This window comes from Drosophila montana, unplaced genomic scaffold (genome assembly GCF_035044405.1).
Source record: "Drosophila montana isolate Dmon_TW-CO22-7 unplaced genomic scaffold, ASM3504440v1 contig_2192_1, whole genome shotgun sequence".
Classification (NCBI taxonomy): Eukaryota; Metazoa; Arthropoda; class Insecta; order Diptera; family Drosophilidae; genus Drosophila; species Drosophila montana.
The window spans coordinates 882,917-904,354 of NW_026997087.1; the positions used below are offsets into that span (position 1 = coordinate 882,917).

Genomic DNA, 21,438 nt, shown 5'->3' on the forward strand with positions numbered 1-21,438 from the left:
GTGACACGCTTATTTGTTCACGTGTCCATCTCTAATGAGCCGCCTTAATAATATGGTTGGCACTTTCTGGCAACCATTTGCCAGATCGAACGATAAGCACGCAGTGGGAACGCTCGTGCCACAACTAATTAGCACTATTCAACTATAGTCAAAGCCATAAGCCGACGTCTGACGTCAACCGGTTCAAAGTGCAATTAGAGCGAATATATATGTACAGATACTTAGCATTAGATACAGATAACAATAACTGGATTGTTAGTGATTCCAGCAACAGAGAGAGATTCAATTGCAGACAACTGTTGGATTTTCCATTCAAATTGTGGAAATACTCGAGAATACTATTGCCAGATGTTGTGGGATGAATTTCTGTTTCTATTTCTGTTATGCAAGCTTGTTGTCATTATCTATTATGAAAAGCATAAAAAGCATTTAGCAATAATCATTTCTGCTGTGTTTTCTGTTCTTGTTCTTTCGCTTTCAAAGCTCGCAGCACTTGGACAAACAGAGTTTGGAAAAAGCCGTACACTCGAACCTGGTCAACGTGTTTTTTTCTTTCTGTTTTTTATCTTATCTGTTTCTCTCTCATTATGTTGCTTTTTTATGGCTCTCGTTTGTAGGTCTTGTTTTGTCACTCGAGCTGGAAATAATACCCACATTAGACGTAGACTCGGCAGCCAGTCAAAATAGGCTTATGAAGCGTTGAAAAATTAACACCGTAAATGTCATTAAGTCATTTAGATGCATTATCGTTCGCTTCTCGCTCTCTTATCTTGTTATTGTTATTGCCGACTTGTTTCCCTGTGTATTAAACATGTTTTCTGCTTTTCTTCTTTTCTTGTTTTTTTTTTCCTGTCAAGCATTGAGGAAATTCGTTAATTATCGCTGCCCGCTCTGGTGCTTAACTTTAGACAAATTGATAAGCTTTAAGAAATTATTGCCAGTACACGACGAGTAGAGGCAGGTAAACCATGCGAGTACTATTCCAACATATATGTATATATATATATAAGCTTTAATGAATCGATTTTCAATCGATTGCTGCTGATTGCAAAGTTTGCATTAAGCGCAAAGCTTTAATGATCTCTGCGGGAATGTTGTTGACAAGTCACAGCAACTGTTCAGATCGTGTGTATAATAAATATCAAGAGATATATAAGAAACTTTTCGATTTGATAAGTTGGTCCAAAATGAACTCATTTTCAAGCAAATTAACATTTGGGTCAGGTTTAGTCTATTCTCTATTTTAACTCTGCGTCTCAACCCTAATTAATTAAAAATAGTTAAATTATTTAAACTTTTTGATTCCTTTTCGTAAATATCACAACTTCTCAATCAAAATTAACAGAAAATTAAACATAAACAAGTTATGAAAGGTTGTTAATATTTTAATTTGGGTGTCAAAGTTAATATAAAATGTTATTTCAAGATTTTCGAGTTGGTATATTTTTGACAAAAAAGAAAATTCAGTTGGTAAATTTTTGACAAGAATTAAAATTCAGTTGGTATATTTTTGACAAAAGCGAAAATGCCAACAAACTAATTTTGTCTAATATTTTTATACACTTTTTGTGCTGAAAAATGTTGAAAATTTGTAAACTGAAAATTGTTTTAATTTTTAATCCCAAAATTGGATGCATACAAATTAACACAATATTATATTTTAGGTACTTTGGCCTGCGATTAGAAAGAACAGCACAAAAGTATGCTGTAGAATTTTCTAAACTTTATATAGTGGATATATAGTAGATTCTATGCTAAATTCTAGCTATAAAATATATATATTGATAGATTTCAACTTTTATGCTCTTCAATTTCCCGTTGGTCAATTTAAAAGCTTATCAAAATTTGTAGACAAAAGTTTGTTTTCATATGGTCTAGCTCTTCGAATCGTAGCAGCTGATAAGCATTTGTTAAATCAATTACTTAATATTAGTATAACCTAAAAACCTTATCAGGAACGTTTATATTATAGACTCAAGAAAAAAAAAGTGATATTTAATGATTGAAATGCCAGCCAAGTGGCGCCTAGACTTTGTTTTGTTTTGACTGAAATATGTTTTTGTTCTTCAAGAGATTAAATCCACATTTTCAGGGCATTTGCGCGCAACGCGCAAAGAGATTAGCCCAAGAAGAAAGTGGAACGTGAGAGTGTCGAGGGTAGGCTTCATCGTATATAAGACAGATAATCGCGCCAGAGTTTGTTCTATGCATAATAAACATTGTCTATGGCCCCAGGCCCGTTCTTATCGCTGCAATTGCTGATATTTCTATGGCAAATAAATATACTCCTCCCCTAATCATAGCCAAGAGTCGTGTGCCTGGCAAAAGTGTTTGCCTAAGAAAAAGCTATAAAAAACTCTTTTTAAATGCGCAAAAAAAGTGACGTCATGAACTGATTCGCACTTTGATTGATAAGCAAACAAATTATAAACAAAATACAAATTATATATATATATATATAAATAAAAAAGGCATTGTTTTTAAGGAAGCCAACGCCAGACTTCCGCCCACATGAAGGGCGTGCGTTTGCATTGTTTATATTTTCGCATTGTTCCTGAATTTGTAAAACAGGAAAAATGTCATATTTTGATGGCAGCCGTAAATAAATTACGAAAAATGTATAATAAATGCGCGTTATTTGTAGATAACAAATGACTTTTGCAGCGCGTTTAAAATATTTATAAAGATTTAAGAAACACATTCGAAATGTCGTCACATGAATTACTCAGACGGGGGGCATGGACTCTTCCGATTGGAAGATATTGAACTCTTTGCATGGAAATGATCCAAATAGATAAGTTAAAATGAAACTTTGACGACGAATTGAGTAAATATGCATATATATAGACAATTCTTTAAACAGACAAACATTGCGACTTATGCTAAACAGATATGTTAAAGCTAAGTCTACAAAGCTGAGCTTGAATATACTGTGCCTGGCGTAAGTTAAAAGCTTCCCCCTCATATATACAATTCTATATTGAGACAAACATTATGTCTTATACTAAGCAGATATACTGTAGCTAAGTATACTAAGGTTAGGTTTAATATTTTGTGATGTTAAAAACAGATTCGAACTCTTTGCATAGAAATGATCTGAATGGATAAGTTAAATGGAAATTTGACGACGAAGTAAGTTAATGTGCTTATATATATATACAATTCTGTATACAGCTATTGTATCCAACCCAACACAGATATACTATAGCTAAGTCTGAGCTTTAATATGCTGTGCCTGGCGTAAGTTAAAAGCTTCTCCCTCAAATTTGTTATTTATGGCAATGTTTTGTGAGGTACTATCTATAATATGTTCCAAATATAAGTTTGATGTGTTTATATACTTCATAAACTCAAAAAACGCCCACTTTGAATGGGCAAAGTTTAGAATACTTTTACGATTCACTTATCTAATCAGCAGCACCTTTTCCGGAGCTTATCGCATTGCTTTTATGCGAACATTTTACTATTTTGATAAAATGACAATTGTTTTTATTTTCATATCTAAAAATCAAATCGCACAAACAACTCATTAAATGTAATTTTGTTTGCACCTGACAAGCGCTTCAGGTGTCATTTCTATTTTTAAACCCTATCGAAAATAAAATAACTTCAAACTTCACTCAAAATATCCAAAACAAAAAGGGGAGATTTTTGTTGTTTAAAGTGATGCATAATTCGATGACTTTCACTTTCGCTTGGATCTGATATAATTATAATTATAATTGTGAAAAAAATAAAATTGTTTTTGCCATGGGCACAACAAAATGTACTTAAAGCGATTATGGTGTGTGTGTGTGTGTGTGTGCGGGTGTGTGTGTATTTTATTATGTTCATTATTATTATTATTATTTTAAGCTTTGCGCAGCGGAATGGCAAAAAATTTATGGCATTTTCAAGTGCCGCTGCGCGATAAGCTACGCACACACACACACACAGACACACATGCACACACACACACACACACACACACACACACACACACACGCACACTCAAGCAAATGTCTGCCATTTTGTAAACAACAGAATTTGCTGATAAGCGCGAGGCGAGCGCTCATAAAATAAAAATAAAACACAGCACGAATAAAATGCTATAAAAATGTATTTTATTTTATTTGTTTTTTTTTTTAGCCAAGGTCAAAAGCAATCGCATCATTGAGAAGAGGAAGCAGCACGCATAAATCCTGTTGCAAGAAAAGTGAAAAATAAATTGGAAAATTGACTTTCACATGCGATAGAAACTTCTCAGACAAATAGAAAGGCAACGCACAGAATCAGCTTTGGGCTTTTTATCTCTCTCTCTCTCTCTCTCTGTCTCTTTCTTTTTATTGGCCCGAAGAAAGTGCAGACGGCAATTGAATTGACCCAATTGACCAACAATGGTCAACGGCAGCGTCTTCTGCTGCTGCTGCTTCTTCTTCGTCTGCTGCTGCTTCTGTCTGGAGAGTTATAGATTTGATTTCAAAAGGAAAAGTTGACTGACTTAAACGAGCGGCAACTGCAACAAGCTGCATCTGCATGCAACAAGTGGCAACAATATGTGTCAAGCCTCAAGCACAGTCAGATCCGTGATGGAGTATATATACATTTTAGATTGATTGATTGATTGATTGATGATTTTAAACCTAATGTAAAGTACTTTAGCAGAGCAAAAGGGGGTAAATAAATATTGATATATTAGGCATATACATATACAGACACGCATCTTCCTATATAGGACCACTATACATTTATACAAGGCTATAAAGAAAACAGGCAATTTATTTAACAAACTCATTTTGGACTATTTTGAACTGCAGTTAACGTCAATTAATAACCCATCAATAGCCAGGATTAGTTGAGAGCTTTAATCGTGTTGATTATTAAACAATTTTAAAGATAATCTTTAATGATTTGACGTCATTCACTTTTGGCCCATTGAAGGTAAGTCAAATACCATAAAAAAGCCTCGATAAGAAAACTTTGCGTACAGTTGAATGAATGAAGGAAAGGAAGTAATAATTATTATTATTATTCATATTTTGCACTTATCTAAAAGTAACTAACTAGTTCGCAAACATAATCCACTCGTAAACTACTATAAGCCCAGGCTCTCTAGAATACCTCAACGCCCTTCAATCATAAAATTCAACCCAGTTATATAATATTTCTGTTACTATTCCCAGCGCTACACAAGGTTCTTTTATAATAGCCCAAGTGCCGTAGTTGTTCGCAAGGTTTTGTTTGGGATCAACTTGAAGAGCGACCATCCTGTCACTCCAAGAATAACAGCAAAACAATCAAGGCTATATAAATATCGCATATACATATATAGTTCGTATATACCGCAACATAACTGGGTGGGCGCAAAAGTTCAGCTCAATCAAAAGCCGCCCACAAGAGCTGGCGGCACGCAGTTCAATTGAACGCAACGCAACACAATTGTCGAGATGGGGGTTATTTTTAACAAAGAGTTGGCAAATAATAAACAATTGTCAGCTTGTAGCTGTGAGCTGTGAGTTGCTCTTTTAATTGAGTCTAAAAATAGCTGCGTACTTGCACGAGAAAACGAGAGAGCGAGCCATCAATTCAATTGAACTGAATTTGCAGACAAATGAGAAGCGCAGAGAGGGGCGGCCAGTCACTCGGCTCTTTGGCCAAACTCAAGTGCTTGTTTTTTACAGTCACAATTGGTTTTCTGAAGTGCAACGGTCGCTGATCAGATCAGGCTTAAATTTAATCTGCAGAAAATAACAATTTGAGCAATTCGATGTTATTTTTCACGGCCGCTGATAAGCAACATAAAAACAACTCTAGAGATAACTTTTTGTTGCTTATCAACAGCAGGCACACAGACATCTTCTACATACAGAAATTATAATTAAAGACAAGGATTTGCGGTTCTATTTATAGCTCGGTTTACGAATAAAGTATTGCACTTACCATTGCCTGTTCGATTTTGTTGTCAATCGCAACCGCACTTGTTCCAGATGCACTGAAAAAAATTCAATTGAAGTTTAATTATTATAAAATTTAATAGGAGTAAGAGCTGAAATAAATGCATATTAAATTTGAAATATTCACAAAATTCTCATATTTAATTTAACCCCCTTTTCTGAAGGCTTTTAAAAGCATCTCTAACTGATTTTAAGGTTACGTTTGCAATTATTTCTATAAATAGCAATTTAAATATATTTAATTTTCTCACATATCTAAAAATCAAATGTCAACAATTAAAAACTCATCACGCGATTTGGGATGCGGCTATTTTAAAGGCAGCTTCAGCCGCGAGGCAAATACAAATGCGGTTTATTTTAAGTTTGACCTTGCGGGGATTGAGGTCAATAAAAATGATAATAAAACTTCCTACATGCCAAAAATAAAAAGAGTCGGAAAAATAAAAGAGTCGCCGTTTGAGCGCAATGCCAAATGCGCAATTAAATTGTCAGCTTATCGCAAAATTAAAAGTGAAAAAAAAAGTCGAACAATTTGATAGATAAAACTGAGATCTATAAAAGAGTCGCCCATCAAATGTTACCACAACAACGAGTCAGTTAATTCGTTTGGCTCATTAAACTGATTGAATGATTGAAAGCAAGCCCCCTCCACACACCCCCTCGCCCTCCCTCAGCAACGGTCTGTCAATTTCGATATCAAATGGCTTAACATGTCAGTGGAGCAGCTGGAAATAAATACATGTACGTACAGTTAAGTATTGCCTTAATTATTGGCTGAACAAACAAATTGCAGAGTCGCATTTAATTATGCAACACTGGTAAAAAAAAAAAAAGACAAACAAACAAAAGCTAAAAAAAAAGAAATAATCTATTCAACAATTGTCTGCAATTGCATAAAGTAAAAATCACTTAAAGTTCAATTTGAATGCTAAGAGCAATAAAAATAATAATAATAACTGTTATAGTCGAACGTTTTCGAGCACTAAAAACTCAGTTCTCAGTTAATGGCGAGCCACTCGCCCAGATTCGCGCTCACCTTGAGCAAATGTTTCGGGCTGAAAAAGCCGACAACTGGTTTTTCACAAGTCAGACTAAAAAAAAAAACAAAAACAAAAACAAATACCTTTCAAGGACTTTCGACAATTGCCAACGCGATAATCATAATAATATATATTCTTGATTAAAGCGCGGCTGCGTTCGACTGTGATTAGCATTTTAAGAAATGAGTACATTGAACCAAACAGCCGAGTTTTATGGGTTATAGATCATGGCCAGCGCTGAATAGTGCACAGCGAATAGCATGCGCCCATACAGAACTTTAGAATTCGCAATCGAACGATAATGCGTATATACATATATATATGAGCTCAGACAAGAGAGAAGCGAGCGCAACCTTTAATGTGTTGAGGTGTCCGCACGCAAGCCCCTTCCCTTATAGAAATGGCAATAGTTAATGTGTCATCATAAAGATGGCTTCAATTGATATCAGGATGAGTCACGTCCAAAATGGGAAAGACTCGGTCATGCTCGGGAAGCCGAATTGCAACTACTTTGGCAAGTCAAAGGTGAGCAGCACATTCCAGGCTTGATAATTCGGTTGGGAAATGAGTCAATGAAGAAGTATTTTGTATTTTATGAGTGCACTGTGCTAGGGCGAATGCCAGAACTTTGATTTTTTTGGCAGCCTATGACATCAGATCTTAAATAAACACTTTTGCATTCACTGAGCTGAACATTTGTAATGGAAATAACTATTTAAAAACATTTAACAACGATTTATTACACTTTTGTCAAACTCGATCGTTTTCCTATAATATATATTTCCGATTTCCATATTTTCATCTGATATAAAATATTTTGTTGTATAACAAACCTTCGTTTCAGGCGTATTTAACATTTTCTGTTAAACTGAGCTGTTCTGTTAGTTTTAACATGAACAGGCGCAGAATTTCAGTGTTGCCATCTTGCGTTGGGGTGCACACAAATCTAAAGTGTTACAGTGTGACCAGACTTAGCGCAAAATGTTAAATTCATTTGAAAACGAGAAAACGAAATGGAATTTAGTAATATGTAAAACAATGCAAAGCTTAAAATGAAGTAACTAAAAGGCAAAAATGTCTCGTTTCGTGTCTCTCATGGTCAACTTTCTTTCAGCATTTTCTTTTTATGATATCCAATAATTCTTATCCTTTTTAATATGAGCACGCTATCTGAATTATTTTTTCGTAATTTTCACTCGAGGTTTAGTTCTATAATATTAATCGTTGGAAAAGAACGTTTCATTGCCTTCCACTTTTTGCATCATTTTTGAATATTTTCAGTAAAGAACAAAGAATTAAGAAGGTTGTTTTTAATTTTGGTCAGGGTTGACCTTTACCTGGAAATTCCCATGTACACTTCATATATTTTCCCTCAAGCGACATCTTTCACTTAAGAGAATATTTATGTTATTTATTTACAGAATTTATTTTTTGACGGATTAAAATTTAAGTTATTTACATATATTTCCACAGCTTTAAGCATGTTGTTGATAAAATGAAAATTCGCACATTACGCAGGCTCTAAACTTTAAAAATAACTTAATTATTTTATTTATGGCTGCCGACGATGCCGCATTGAGTGAAGCATCAAGAAGCAATAAAAAATACGCATATATGATAATTATTATTGTTGTTGTTGTTGGAGGGATTTGCGGTGCATGCAAAATAATTAAAGTCGGGCCGACAATAAAATAAAAAAAATGCCGCCAGCTCGAAGCGAATGATAATATTTTATTATTCTTTTCTTTCTTTCTTTAATGGGCCCGGCCGGGCCGGGTCAGTTCCCTGACCCCACAAGGACGAAATGCGAAAGTTTTTGAACCGGCGGCCGCCCTTGTAGGACCCCCGCACCCGCCCCCCCACCCTTCGGATGCAATGCGCCCGCTTGTTCTGTTCGAGAAAAACCGAGGGAAAATAATTGAAAAGTAAAAGTCACACAGCCTGGACGAACCCACGTTGGGTGCAATGACTCATGGCGTGACTTTTGTTCTCTTTCTTTCAGTTAATGCCAATAAAGTATATATATATATACACACACATATGCATATAATATAGAGTATACGCTCGTGTGCATTCCCAATGTCATTGCGGACAACGGTCAATGGCTTTGTGAATCGCATTTGATAAAAACGAAAAGCGAAAATAAAACGAAACAAAAAGAAACGTTCGCCAATAACTAAAACAAACACAGTTGCAAATTAATCGAGCGACTAATTTAAAAGCTTAAGAGAAAACATTTTTTTTTTTGCAGCTTTTGCAATGGGTTTTTCTTTGACCCAAGTACGGTTAAGGCTTCGCCCTAATGCATTTCGATTAGTTTTTTGTCAACATACTCTGATAACATTGTTTCGATAATGCTTTTCGATTAGTCTGTTTTTTTTGACAAGGTGCACACCCTTTATGCATACCCTTAATGTTTCTTCTTTTTTGTTAAATTGTAAATTAACAATAATTAAATTAACAGCCATTATTCTTCCTGGTGTAGGTCTTAAAAAGTTTATTAAACAGAGGGGCACACTTTTTTATATTCGATAACATTGACTTTTGTGTGAGAGGCATACCCTTAATGAATTGTGAAGTTAATCAATACTGTAAACAAGAAACAACCACACCCCTATTTACATTCGATGATATTGAAAATTGGCTTTATAGCACAAAATTTGTTATTAAATAGGCCGCATACCTTATTATATTCGATAACATTGAACTTTGTGTGAGAGGCATACCCTTTATAAATTGAGGAAAGAAGGAGGGAAAACCCCTATTTATAATCGTTATCATTCACATTACATATTTGTAATTTTGGAACAACAGGCATACCCATAATATTTCATGCTAAGGTAAGGATAGGCAGTAAAATAAGCTAATCTTTGATATCGCACAAGCATCTGCTTATCGATTTTTGTTATCGAAACACTCGCAAAGTTTAATTTTTCGATCGAATTATTTTATATTTGTCAATATCTCGATTCTAGATAGTGGAAGATAGTTCTAATAAGCGTGCAAAAAGGTCTTACAGAGGTTTAACATGTGTTTAATAATATGCATTACATTAAAATGCATTTCTATAAATAAATATAGACTTCGTATATAGCCCTAGGTCGTAAGCAGCTCCCCCCAACCATGTAAAAATATTATATTTCTATTTGTATATATTAAAATTGAAATCGATGTCTAATCTATTGTAACCCCAAGCTAATCTCTCTTACCCTGAACTATCAGAGACACCCCAATTTCGAAGCGTCAGCTCAGATCGTTAACACTAGCGCATTAGGGGTATCGCAACTATTTGCGTTAACGTGTTATCAGCACGTTACGAACAATTAAAACCTGTTCACAGACCCGCTGCTGACGTCACAAATGTGAATTGGACAAAGACAAAGACAACACGAAATAGCAGCCAAACGCAGCGTGATGAATGGATGGACAAGGGAAGGCAAATAGAGAAGCACGAAACGGAAAGAAACAAGTGCAGAGTTTATTAAAGTTCAAGCGTTGCCCATTCGACGCAAGACAAAAACATATAATGATGTCATTGTTTGTTTTTCGGTTTTTATTTAAATTTTAATTTGATTTCATGCTCAAACATATCATGAGTTTTATTTGCTGTTGCGGCACGTTTGCGTTCGCGTTTGCGTTCGCTTGTTAAGCGTCCAAATCACGTGATAAACAAGGGCTTGTATCGCCTTTTCAGCGAAACAAATGTGTCAAAGACAATGAACGGGGCTTAAGGAAAACCGAAGCTTAATTACTCTAAGCGAGTGTAGAAGAGTGTGTGGAAATTGGGAAACGAATTCGTATACGATATCTATATTATTGTCACTTTAAATTTATGTGTGCTCTCTAAGCAGTTTAGGTACCAAGTTTAAGTGTAATACTCTATGTAGAAGTCGAGTTATAATAGTTCAGTCGAAGTATCTAATACAAGAGCAAGCCTTAAATATTTAGCATAGCAATTTATCAGACTGTAATACTGTAATAACTCATGAGTATAAATATGTTTATATATTTTAACATTTTTTTAATGGAACACATAATTTTTAAGTTCCAATAAGTTTACCAATTAAACTCTTAAGCTTCAAATGTTCAGCCTAATAGCCGAAGTAAACGTCGAGATCTCAATAGTTCAGTCGAAGTATCTTAAGTCTAAAACATAAAAATATAATTAATTTGTCTTTCAAAGATCCTAGAAATTTCGTCTTATAAATCAACATTAATTTAGTTTCTTATGAAAGTTCACCAATTAATTTGTTAGTCTTCCCATTTTCAGCTTAATAGCCCAAGTGAAAGTCGAGTTACCGTAGAACAATTCAACACTTTCGGCTTATATAATACTCCATGCATCGCAATTGACTTTGCTCAAGTGTTGCATAGCTCAATGAATAGTTATAATGATCTTTTGTCTGGTTACTCAAGAATCGGAATAAGTTGTTGTATACGTAATTATGTAGCTCTGCGCTGCGCTGCGCTTTGTGGCGCCAAGAAGCAGAAGACGGCAACGTGCCGTTTGCTGTGTTTGTCGTTTTGTTGTTTTTTGTTGTTTTGACTGCAAACTGCACATCAAATTACACGCCAATTGGCCAGACAAATTAATCGAATCGTGGCGATTTGCGTGCTGGCCCATTGCCAAGTGCCAAGTGCCAATTGCCAGTGTGGCCAGACCGCGAGCTGTAGCTGATGTCGCTGCACTTTGGCATTTCGTTGGGCAACGCTATTTTCGGCAGCGCTCGCAAATTCCAATTCAAATATCAAAGATTACCAATAACAAAGTCGCTCCACTTTTCACAATTTCCGTAAAGTCTCGTCTCAATAGTTCCCATGTGCCCAGTTCCCAACAGTCCCCCTCCCCCACCATCCGTTCCCCTCCCCCTCCCCCATGTTATCGCAGTTCTTTTTTCCAATTTCATTTACAGCTTAGGCTGCATTTTCATGCGCTTTGCGCTGACTTTGCATAAACACACAAACAATGGATTCCATTTGTTGTTGAATAATTGAAATGGCAACAATTCTGTCGATTTCAGCAAAAAAAAGAAAAAGAAAATGGGGCGCATTGTGCGAATTATGCAGTAGGAAGTGGATCAGCTCAGCGATACACAGCTATTTTCAGTGTTGAATAACAACTCGAAAGCACGAGTGCTGCGCAAGTTATCGAATTAAAATTTCTAGAGTATTTTGGGCGATTTCGCACTTCTTCAATAAATAAAAATATTTGGATTAAAAAAAAATTGGATTTTTCTGAAGATTTTCCTGCTTTTATTAGCTTAAAGATCACAAGAGCCAATATACCCCTTTTTAGCACAGGAAACAGTGTATAAGATGGGAGAAAACAAACTAAAGAGCCAGCATACATTACATATTGTTTTTTTTTTTTTGTATACAAGTAGAGGGTTCTGTCTTGGTCTCCTCTTGTGCGCATTTCCCGTTTTGACAACTTTTAGATCTCCATTTGGCTCAAGTGTTTATTTGCATTGGAGCGCCAAAGGGTATATATGTATAAATATATATATATATATATATATGCGATTGTTTACGATTTCAGGAAGTGAACAAAATCGTCGTAAAAACATTTGTTTGTAGGGCGCAAAAAAACTGTATATGAAAAGCAGGAAGTCAGCGACTACAAAGTTGAGAGCATACTAAGTAGTTGGAAATAATAATATATTGTATGTGCATGGGATGACAAATCAATCGATGGGGGGGGTAGGATGAATGCAGATAAACATAGTTCACAGTTTAGGAGTTTATTGACTTCTTTAAACTAATGTAAACTATACTTATGAGAACTATTTGTAGAGGTTTTACTTCATATAAATGAAGACAGAAGAGAAATTGAAAGTGAGTTGAAAAAAGTTTGAAAAGATTCTATCAAAAGTAAGAATTGTTTAAAATAGTCTAGAAATTTGTCTATTAATTTTTATTGCCGAACATTATATACATATATTGAAATAGACATCTCTAATGCAAATAACTTTTCTTAACCAGAATTTTTTCTCAAGTCGAATAACAAATTCTGTATTAATTCAAAGAGAGAGTTGAGAAGCTGAAGAATAAGTTGGAGAATCTTTGGCAAGCTTACCTAAAAGATTTCTTTATTATTACAGTGCTCGCTCGATAGTTAGAACTGTTTAAAATAGTCTACAAATTGGAGTTGATTCTTTGTGAATCTAGAACTTTTATTTATTGGTGCATTTTGTCTATTATATTTTATTGCCAAGCTTAAAATATAGAAATTCACGGAATGAAACAAGAAAGAATGCACCTAAAATTATTCGTTATATATTTTATTGACTTTATTTTTAAGTTTTCCTTGGATTTATAAGGTTTATATAATTCATAAAGGTTTCTCATGTCAGATCCGAACAAAGCGCATTGCACAGAAAACAAAAGGCGGCGCAGCTCATAAAAAATGCGAATCTCGCACTTTTATTTTAGCGCCAACGAAAATAATTGAGAAACGACAAAAAAAATAAATCAAAAATGCCATTAAAAATGGCATTTCAATGCGCTTGTCCCTGACCCAATTAAAAAGTCAATCATTAAAAACCTTAAATGAGAAAAGGGCGAACAAAAAAGAGAAAATCTGATCGACAAAGGGCAACAGCAGCCGCAGCCGCAGTCGCAGTCGCAACGAACTACCAATTGTGTGGGCCCTGTGTAAATACAGTTAAAAGGCCGCAACTAGGGAACCGGTTCGGCTCAGGCGAGACGCCGCGGGGCGGCGCCTCACGGGCCGTCGTGGTCTGGTGGCAAAAGTTGTAGGAAGCCTTAAAGTGTCTGAAATGTCGCCAACTTGGCAGGCTTCGACTTCAGATACATTTACAAACGCAGCTTCGGCTGGCAGCGCGTGGCAATTGGCAGCTCGCAGCTCGCAACTTGCAACTTGCAACTCATCTCCTGCAACAAGTTGCTCAACTGGACTCGTAACGGGCCCAAACGCAATGGGGTCAGGCGTGAAGCAAAGCGGATGAAAGGCGTTCAATTAAGCAGGCCGAAGCTTAAATACCCTGACTAATATATGAGAGCTGCTGGATACAATAATCAACATCAAGAATTATATGGGAGTTATATGATATAGTTATGCGATGCTGTGTATTTAACTCATGAAGAGCTAGATCAAAATATCTGTAAGTACAATAGTTATCACACATTAATCTACAGATTAGGAATTATTTACTTTATACATTATTTGAAAGTTTCCTTCTTTGTGATAGATTTATAAAAAAGAGTATATAAAAAATTGATCAGCTGCAAATGATGCGTTTGGAGCTGATGTAATGCGGAACGGCGCGACTTTGCACAGGAAGCGGTACGAGCATAACCTGTATCTATGAGATACACACACACACACACACACACACACACACACAAGCGTGGCTACATAATCCGATATGACAGACAATTGCAATTGAAAACGTCAATTTTTGGCGCCTTGCTCAACCATCAACTGGATTTGCGACCTATAAACATATATATATATATATTTGTATATATAACCCATAACCATCTCCGGCTAATTTTAGCTGTCTAGCAACACTTTTTAGGCTAAATTAAGCTGCAATTGAATTGATAATTGCAAAAGCAACTGCCAGGTGTTATAAATAGCTTCAAAAAAGCAATTGCAACAACTTCCACGAGAGCCAGAGTTGATTTGAAAAACTAATTAGCAGACATTCAGCTGATAAAAGCAGATAAATATACAAATAAATATATATATTAGCTAAACAGGGTATACTTTTGACTTATGACTCGTTGACTAACACTGTCTGGCACAGAACTTACTCATGACAGCTGTCAAGTTTGAATAGATTAGCCTAGTTCGGATCAGTTATTAGTTTTATTGGCTCAAAGAAAACCTGTTACGATTAAGATATTACAACATCAATTTATGAGCGTGGTATTTGAACCTGCAACCCGCCGCAAAGACAACAAATCTAGCGCCCACGTTCTCTATAGCCAGCGACCACTGTAGCTAAAATGTTGCTATTAATAGTTCCTGCGATTAAACCATATATTTACATAAAGTAACATTTTGTTTACTGTACAGATTAAGATCTGTATATCTATTGCACGAGATAAACAGCAGATTATAGGGTATACAGCATATGGAGCTCTTATCAGCTAATGCTATATTTAGCTTATCGTTGCGCTCATCAAGAGTATTCAAATTACACGCTTTACACATAATTCAGGTATATTTGTCTCTTTATATATATGTAAATTTACGATACTCACTCGGACTCTGGCAGAAAGTAATCAATGTACTTCATGACCACTTCCCGCACTGGATCCTGTTGTTTGCCCGAAATGCTGGGATACATATCGAAATCCATTTTGCTTGAGTTAATATTATTATTATTGTTGTTGTTGTTATTATTGGTGCCGGCTTCAGCTTTCATTATCGAATTGGGCTAATGCGGGTTATGTGTGACACACTGTGCACTGTCTCCCCCTCTCTGTTAGTACCGTAATGTTCTCAGTCTAATCGTATGATATGTACACATACAATGCAAGATTCTTTTCCTCTCTCTCTCTCTCTCTCTTTTGTTTTTGTGCCTCAGCGTGTCTACACACTGGGCTCTTAGCAACAACAAAACAAATAACACTGGGCAAAGATATTGTGCATGTGTAAATGCCGTTGCAATAGTTGTTTTTGGCTATTGTGACCTTTGCATTAGTTGCCTTCCTTTTAACACAAATTCTCGGCAATTTAATTTTAATGCGTTTCACTTTTGTGCTTTGCACCGTTTGTTGTTTTTTGTTTTTGCGACTTTCTTATGTGCGCAAAGCCCTCAAAGAGCTTTTATGTTTTTTTGCACTTTTTTTTCCTTTTGGATTATTCGTATTGCATGAAATAACAGCAGCAGCAGCAACGCGCGAAGAGAGCAGCGCTAGTTCATTTATGCTGGCAGAGCGAGACGCGTTCGCTCTCAGTTCTGGCTATTCAGCAGAGCGTCGCTGTCAATACAGTTAATGCGTATTCAGCAATATGCAGGCGCGCGCTCTCTCTCGCTCGCTCCCGTTCTCTTTTGCTGTGTGCTTCGTTCTCAGTGAAAATGTTAAAAATGCGCGCGAGACGATTTTGTTAAAAACTTGTAACTTTTAGCTGCACCTATGCGCTAGTATGCGTATGCGTTTGCGTTTGTGTGCGTGTTAATTGTTTATCTGCGCCTGCAGCTGCTTAAAGATCATTTACTGGGCCACATGTAATTTACTTTTTCTCACACGCACAATTTAAACAATTGAAATGGGAGCAACAAAACACTAAAACAGCAATTTATTTTGCGCAAACATAAGACAATGAGTGACGCGAAGAAACAAACAAAAAAATAAACAACGCGACGCAACAAAAACAATGCCAAGCAACACAACAAAAATTAATGTTTTTAACGTGTCTGTGATTTTTTCGTGTTTGCTGCGCCAGAGCTCCTCAGCATAACTGAACGTTCGCTTTTTGGTTGCCGTTGTGTTCCGTGAGAGAGCAGCGCAGCGCTGCGCTGGCAGACAGACAACAACAACAGCAGCAACAACAAAGACAACAGAGTTGGAGCAAGAAGCAGAAAAACAACAGCAGCGACAGCGGCGGCAGCTTTTGGTGGTTGCTATTTGAAGTTGCGGCAACTGGCGAAGCTGAAAGTTTTCAGTACAGGCCGTTGGGCGGGGCAAAGGGCAGCACCGGCAGCGGCAGCAGCAGCGACAACGGCAGCGGCAGCTCAAGCAGAGCTTGAAGTTTACAGCTGCAGCATGAAACTGAACGAAAGCTACACACACACACACACATTGTCACACATACGTAGATGCCTGCACATGGGCCACGCCACATTTGTGGCTCGTGCTCAAAACAAACAAAAAGGCGCGTGTAAACAAACAAACAAGCCAAACACAAACAGCAGTAAAAAAAAGTGCCCAAAAATAAATCTTATTTTTTGTTGTGTGCTGGAGTCAGGTAATTTATGTTAATGTCCGAACAGAGCAGCTCTCTTCCAGCGCGCGCTCACGCACACACACACCCAAGCGAAGCACAGAAAAGCAATATGGCTGCTTGAAAAGCTTTTCAGCTGAATAATGCTCGCGTCAAGAGCGTAAACGAAACTTTAACAGCGCTTGTCAGCAGCAAGAGAGATGAAGAGAGCGAGAGCGAGAGAGAGACGTTTAACGGCAAAGAACTTTTGAAATTCAGTGAAGCGTCGCAGCATCAACGATAAAAACAACAACACTCGATGCCACTACAGCATGACAGGTTGCCACGTTGTTTGAAAGTGGGCGGAAAATATTAAAAAAAAAAAACACCAAAGCTAGACGCTTGAGCAGCAGCTCAATAAGCCGAGTCGAAACAGACGTAAAGCCACCCGCACACTTTATGCAACGTCATCGCCGCCAGACATACATACATAGTTCCCAAAGGAATGCAAACGTCGGAGAGGGAGAGGGAGAGGGGGAGGGGGACTGAGACTGGTAGCTACTGCCTGCAGACAAATCAGCTGTTTCGCTTTATCTGGGACGCTTTGCATGGCCAGTTTCGAAAGCTCATTACATGCTGGCGAAGGGTGTGTAAGCACGGTTGCCACCGTGGTACAATTGTGTTGAAAACCGGTTGAATATTTATGCAATGCTACACTGGAACTTATTGATGCAAATTTGTACTTTTAGCCTTTGCTTGATAGCTTTAAATATTGTTTGCAATTATTTAACATTTTTTAATATGCTAAAATTTGAGTATTTTTTTACTGTTGATTTCCTCCAAGCGGCAACCCTGCCTCTACAATTAGACTTTACCCAATTAACTTAAGGCTTACCATACATTTTGTAATCGAATTATGTTTTCTTTTTTTAGCGAAACTCACCTGCAAATAGAAAGAAAATGAGGAAAACTGCATTTAATAAGCGTATTTAACACAATTAAATCAAAATATTAAGACATGCATCAACATAAGCATAAACAACATAATTATAGTTCGAGTTTCTTCCGTAAAGCTCTTTAGGCCTTAGGCATAAACAATGTACCTAATTTTCTGTTTTGTTTTCTTTCTTGCTTTTTTTTTTCGCAATTTTTCTTTTTACAGCTTTGGCAACGCCAGCAACAATTTCGAAAGCCCATCAAATGTAGAAAATTGTTGCCGGACACGCACGCTATTAAAAATACAAATACTTAAGCTCAGAAGAGTGAAAATGTGCGTAACGCTTTCAATTCAGCTGGAAATAAATATTATTATAATTTTGTTTCTTTCCTTGAGATGGGCAACAACATTTTGCTGAAATTGAGGGCGCTGCAGAAATGGGTTACGTAAATGTTTCAAAAATGATGGCGATAATTGAGAAACACAGGCAACTTTTTTTTGGGTGAAATATCTTTGAACCTTTAAGTATTTTTTGGGCTTGAGTCGAGCATGAGAGAAAAATGATGTTGGTACTTTTTTCCTTGAACCTCACCCGTTGGGATTTTAATTATGATTAATATTTCATAAAATTATAAACTTATAAACTTACGTTTATAGCTCTTTGTTATTATTAATTATTCATAATATTTGATGTAATTATAAGCTTTTAAATGCACTTTCAAATAGCTCTTTAATATTATTGATTATCAATTATTCTTTATTATTATTTATAGATGTCGGTATAAACTTTTATATGATCTTTTAAATAGATTTGTAAGCTACAGCCCTCGACTTGGACACTAAATCTACCTGATGAAGGTGAGACATCATGCTCTAGCCTTGATCTGAGCTGGGCAGACAAACTCTTTCTCAGAGGCTTCTTTTTGCGTATATAGAACCTTCGTAAACCCCTGGAAATGTACATATATGTATATGGTACCCCTTACAAAAAATCCTTGAAAACTTAGCTATATAAATTATGAGATTTCCAATATGTTGCATTTTATATTCAATGATCTTTTTAGCTCTCGCAGAATGGACAATTCTTGGCAAAAGTTTGTCAATCTTAGTGAGTGATCACTGTATTTGGAAACAATATCCTTTGAGATATTGTTGATAACGCGTGCGGCTGTTGTTGTTGTTGGTTGGGGGCAAGCCCATGTTGTTGTTGTTGTTGTTGTTGTTGTTGTTGTTGCCTGCTGCTAATGAGTGTTGCTTGTTTGTTGTTGCTTTATTGTTGTTTTATTGGTCGTTAACAGCTGTTAAAAGTGTTGTTTGTTGTTAATGTTTTTATTTGCATTTTTTTTTTCGCACTAAACAACTTTTTTGATGGGCACGCCCCATCAATTAGCAAGCACCCGCACACACAGACTATGTGTGTGTGTATAAATGTATTTATATAAAATAACAAAAAACACTAACAAATAACATTGGCAACAACTTTTCATTGTGCAACTCGGTTGCAGCAGCTGCTGAAAAGTTGTTGCATGCTGCTGCTGTTGCCGCTGTTGCCGCTGCTGACAGCCATTTCCAGGCATTGTTTCGTTGTTGTTATGAAACCTTAGCAGCCGCAACAACAACAACTACAACAACTACGAACAACAACAACTACGAACAACAACAACTACGAACAACAACCACATCTTTTAAACGGCAAATTATCCGCTGCCGCGGGCAGCTACAGCCAAAAAGAAAAGAAAAATCGAATCGTGAGGCGCAGTTTTCTTCTTTTGACTTTCGTTTTTTACTTCTATTAAATGCAACGTGCCACAACAAGTTGCCTGCCAACTTAATGCCGCCATTTGTTGCACATGGGCTGCAGGTAAGGGGGGCAAGCGAGGGGGCGTGGCTGACCTCTGGCTTCGGTTGAAAAGCGAAAGGCGCAAGCAGCGCCAAACGTCAAGTTCAGCCCAAATGACTATTAAACATAATAAGTACATGGAAAATATGAGTTTAAACTGAGAGATAGAGGGAGAGGGGGAGGGGGAGGAGGGGGTGGGAGCGGGCTAAATGCAGCTTGAGCTGGAATTTTCACAAAAGGAGGAACCTTCGGGTCACAGCTGAGGCTCAAGTTTCCATGAACTCAAATCTTCGGAGTCCTTCACGAATTTTCATTGAACTTTAGTTTCTGCTCATTTCGCAAATTGATTCTTAATTTAAATTTGAAACAAAAATATAATATAATAATCTTTAATATAAAATCTATATAATATAAAATATATATATGTATATAATAATATAATTTCTTTGTCAATTTCAGTTGATAGCTTAAAATCTAGATATGAATACATTTTTAGCCAAGGTTTAAAAGCATATCTTGAAAATGTTATATATATACAGATTAATTATACTTTTGTTCTCCCATATCCTTTAAATGCTGTATAAAAGTTCTGCAAATCTCTAAAGATCGGACTATAAGCACCGAAGTGCTGCAAAGTGGGAGGCTAATAGCAAAAGATTTCAGACTGAGGCTGCCAGTTGTTGTAATATTCTGATGGTATTCTAATTTCTCAAATAACTCTCCTAATTTCCATATAATTTATATCCGTAATCGTTAAGACTTCCAACTTAACCCCAAAACTTCGTCCAGCAAAGTTGATGACACCATAAAATTGGGGATTTTTTCTTTCATCTTTAAAAATACGCACATAAATCATTTCATCGTTTCATTAATTGCAGCACTGACGTCATCTTCGGCGGCACTTGCAAAAGTCCGCAAATAAATAAATAAAAAAAAAGATGAATGAGACCGAATGCCGAAAAAATACGATGCTGTTTACACTGAAGCATATTTGTTTTTTAATTGAGTCATAAAAAAAGCACACACACGAATGCGTACTGCATGATAAAAGTGAAATATTTGCAACGAGATATCCGACAAATAATGTGCAGCTGTGACGTCACAGCTGCGCGAGAGCGAGACAGAAGTCGAGGGGAATTGTGTGTGTTGTGTGTGCAGCTAATGGGGAAAAAGCGCAAGAGACGACCCTGAAAAATGCTCCAATGCCAGAGACACGAGCCGTGAGTCAATGCAACACCCGCACGACGATAACCAACACACCCCTCCACCCACCCACCCACCCTTCCAACTCGTACCCTCCCCCCCCGTCCAAGTGCCAAGCAATCAATTTGACCGCAGTTCGCAGTATCATTAATCTTGAGTAAACAGCATGAAGAGATATTGCATTACACTGTAAAAAAAAGCTTGGTTTATATAAAGAAAAAACCTCTTCTTAAATTAGTTTAATGTTTTATTTTAAAATTATTGCTTTTCATTCGCAGTGATTGATCAAAATCAAATAAAAAGGTTTGAGCAGTAACTAAAGAACTGAGATTTGAACCAGCGACTTCTCGCTTATTAGATCGAACGCTTCGACACTTTTGATTTGAGTTTTTGTGATTTTTTCAATTCAGCAATTAAATAAAAAGTTATAAGAATTGACAGTTTCTGATCAATTTGAACCAGCGACTTCTTGTTTACGAGTTCGACGCGCCGACACTAAGGTGTCCTACGGTCTTGTGAAGCAAAACTTCAACAACTAAATAAAAAGTTATAAGAATTGATAGCTGCTGCTGAATTTGAACCAGCGA

General features: G+C 36.5%; 1 protein-coding gene across 1 annotated transcript in view; it reads right to left on the reverse strand.

Moving 5' to 3' along the window:
• Positions 1–21,438, reverse strand: part of bun (bunched) — a 149,346-nt gene that overhangs the window by 24,075 nt on the left and 103,833 nt on the right. The window contains exon 3 of the mRNA XM_064681305.1: positions 5,920–5,971. Coding sequence (XP_064537375.1) covers positions 5,920–5,971 — 52 coding nt within the window. The remainder of the gene's footprint in view (positions 1–5,919; positions 5,972–21,438) is intronic.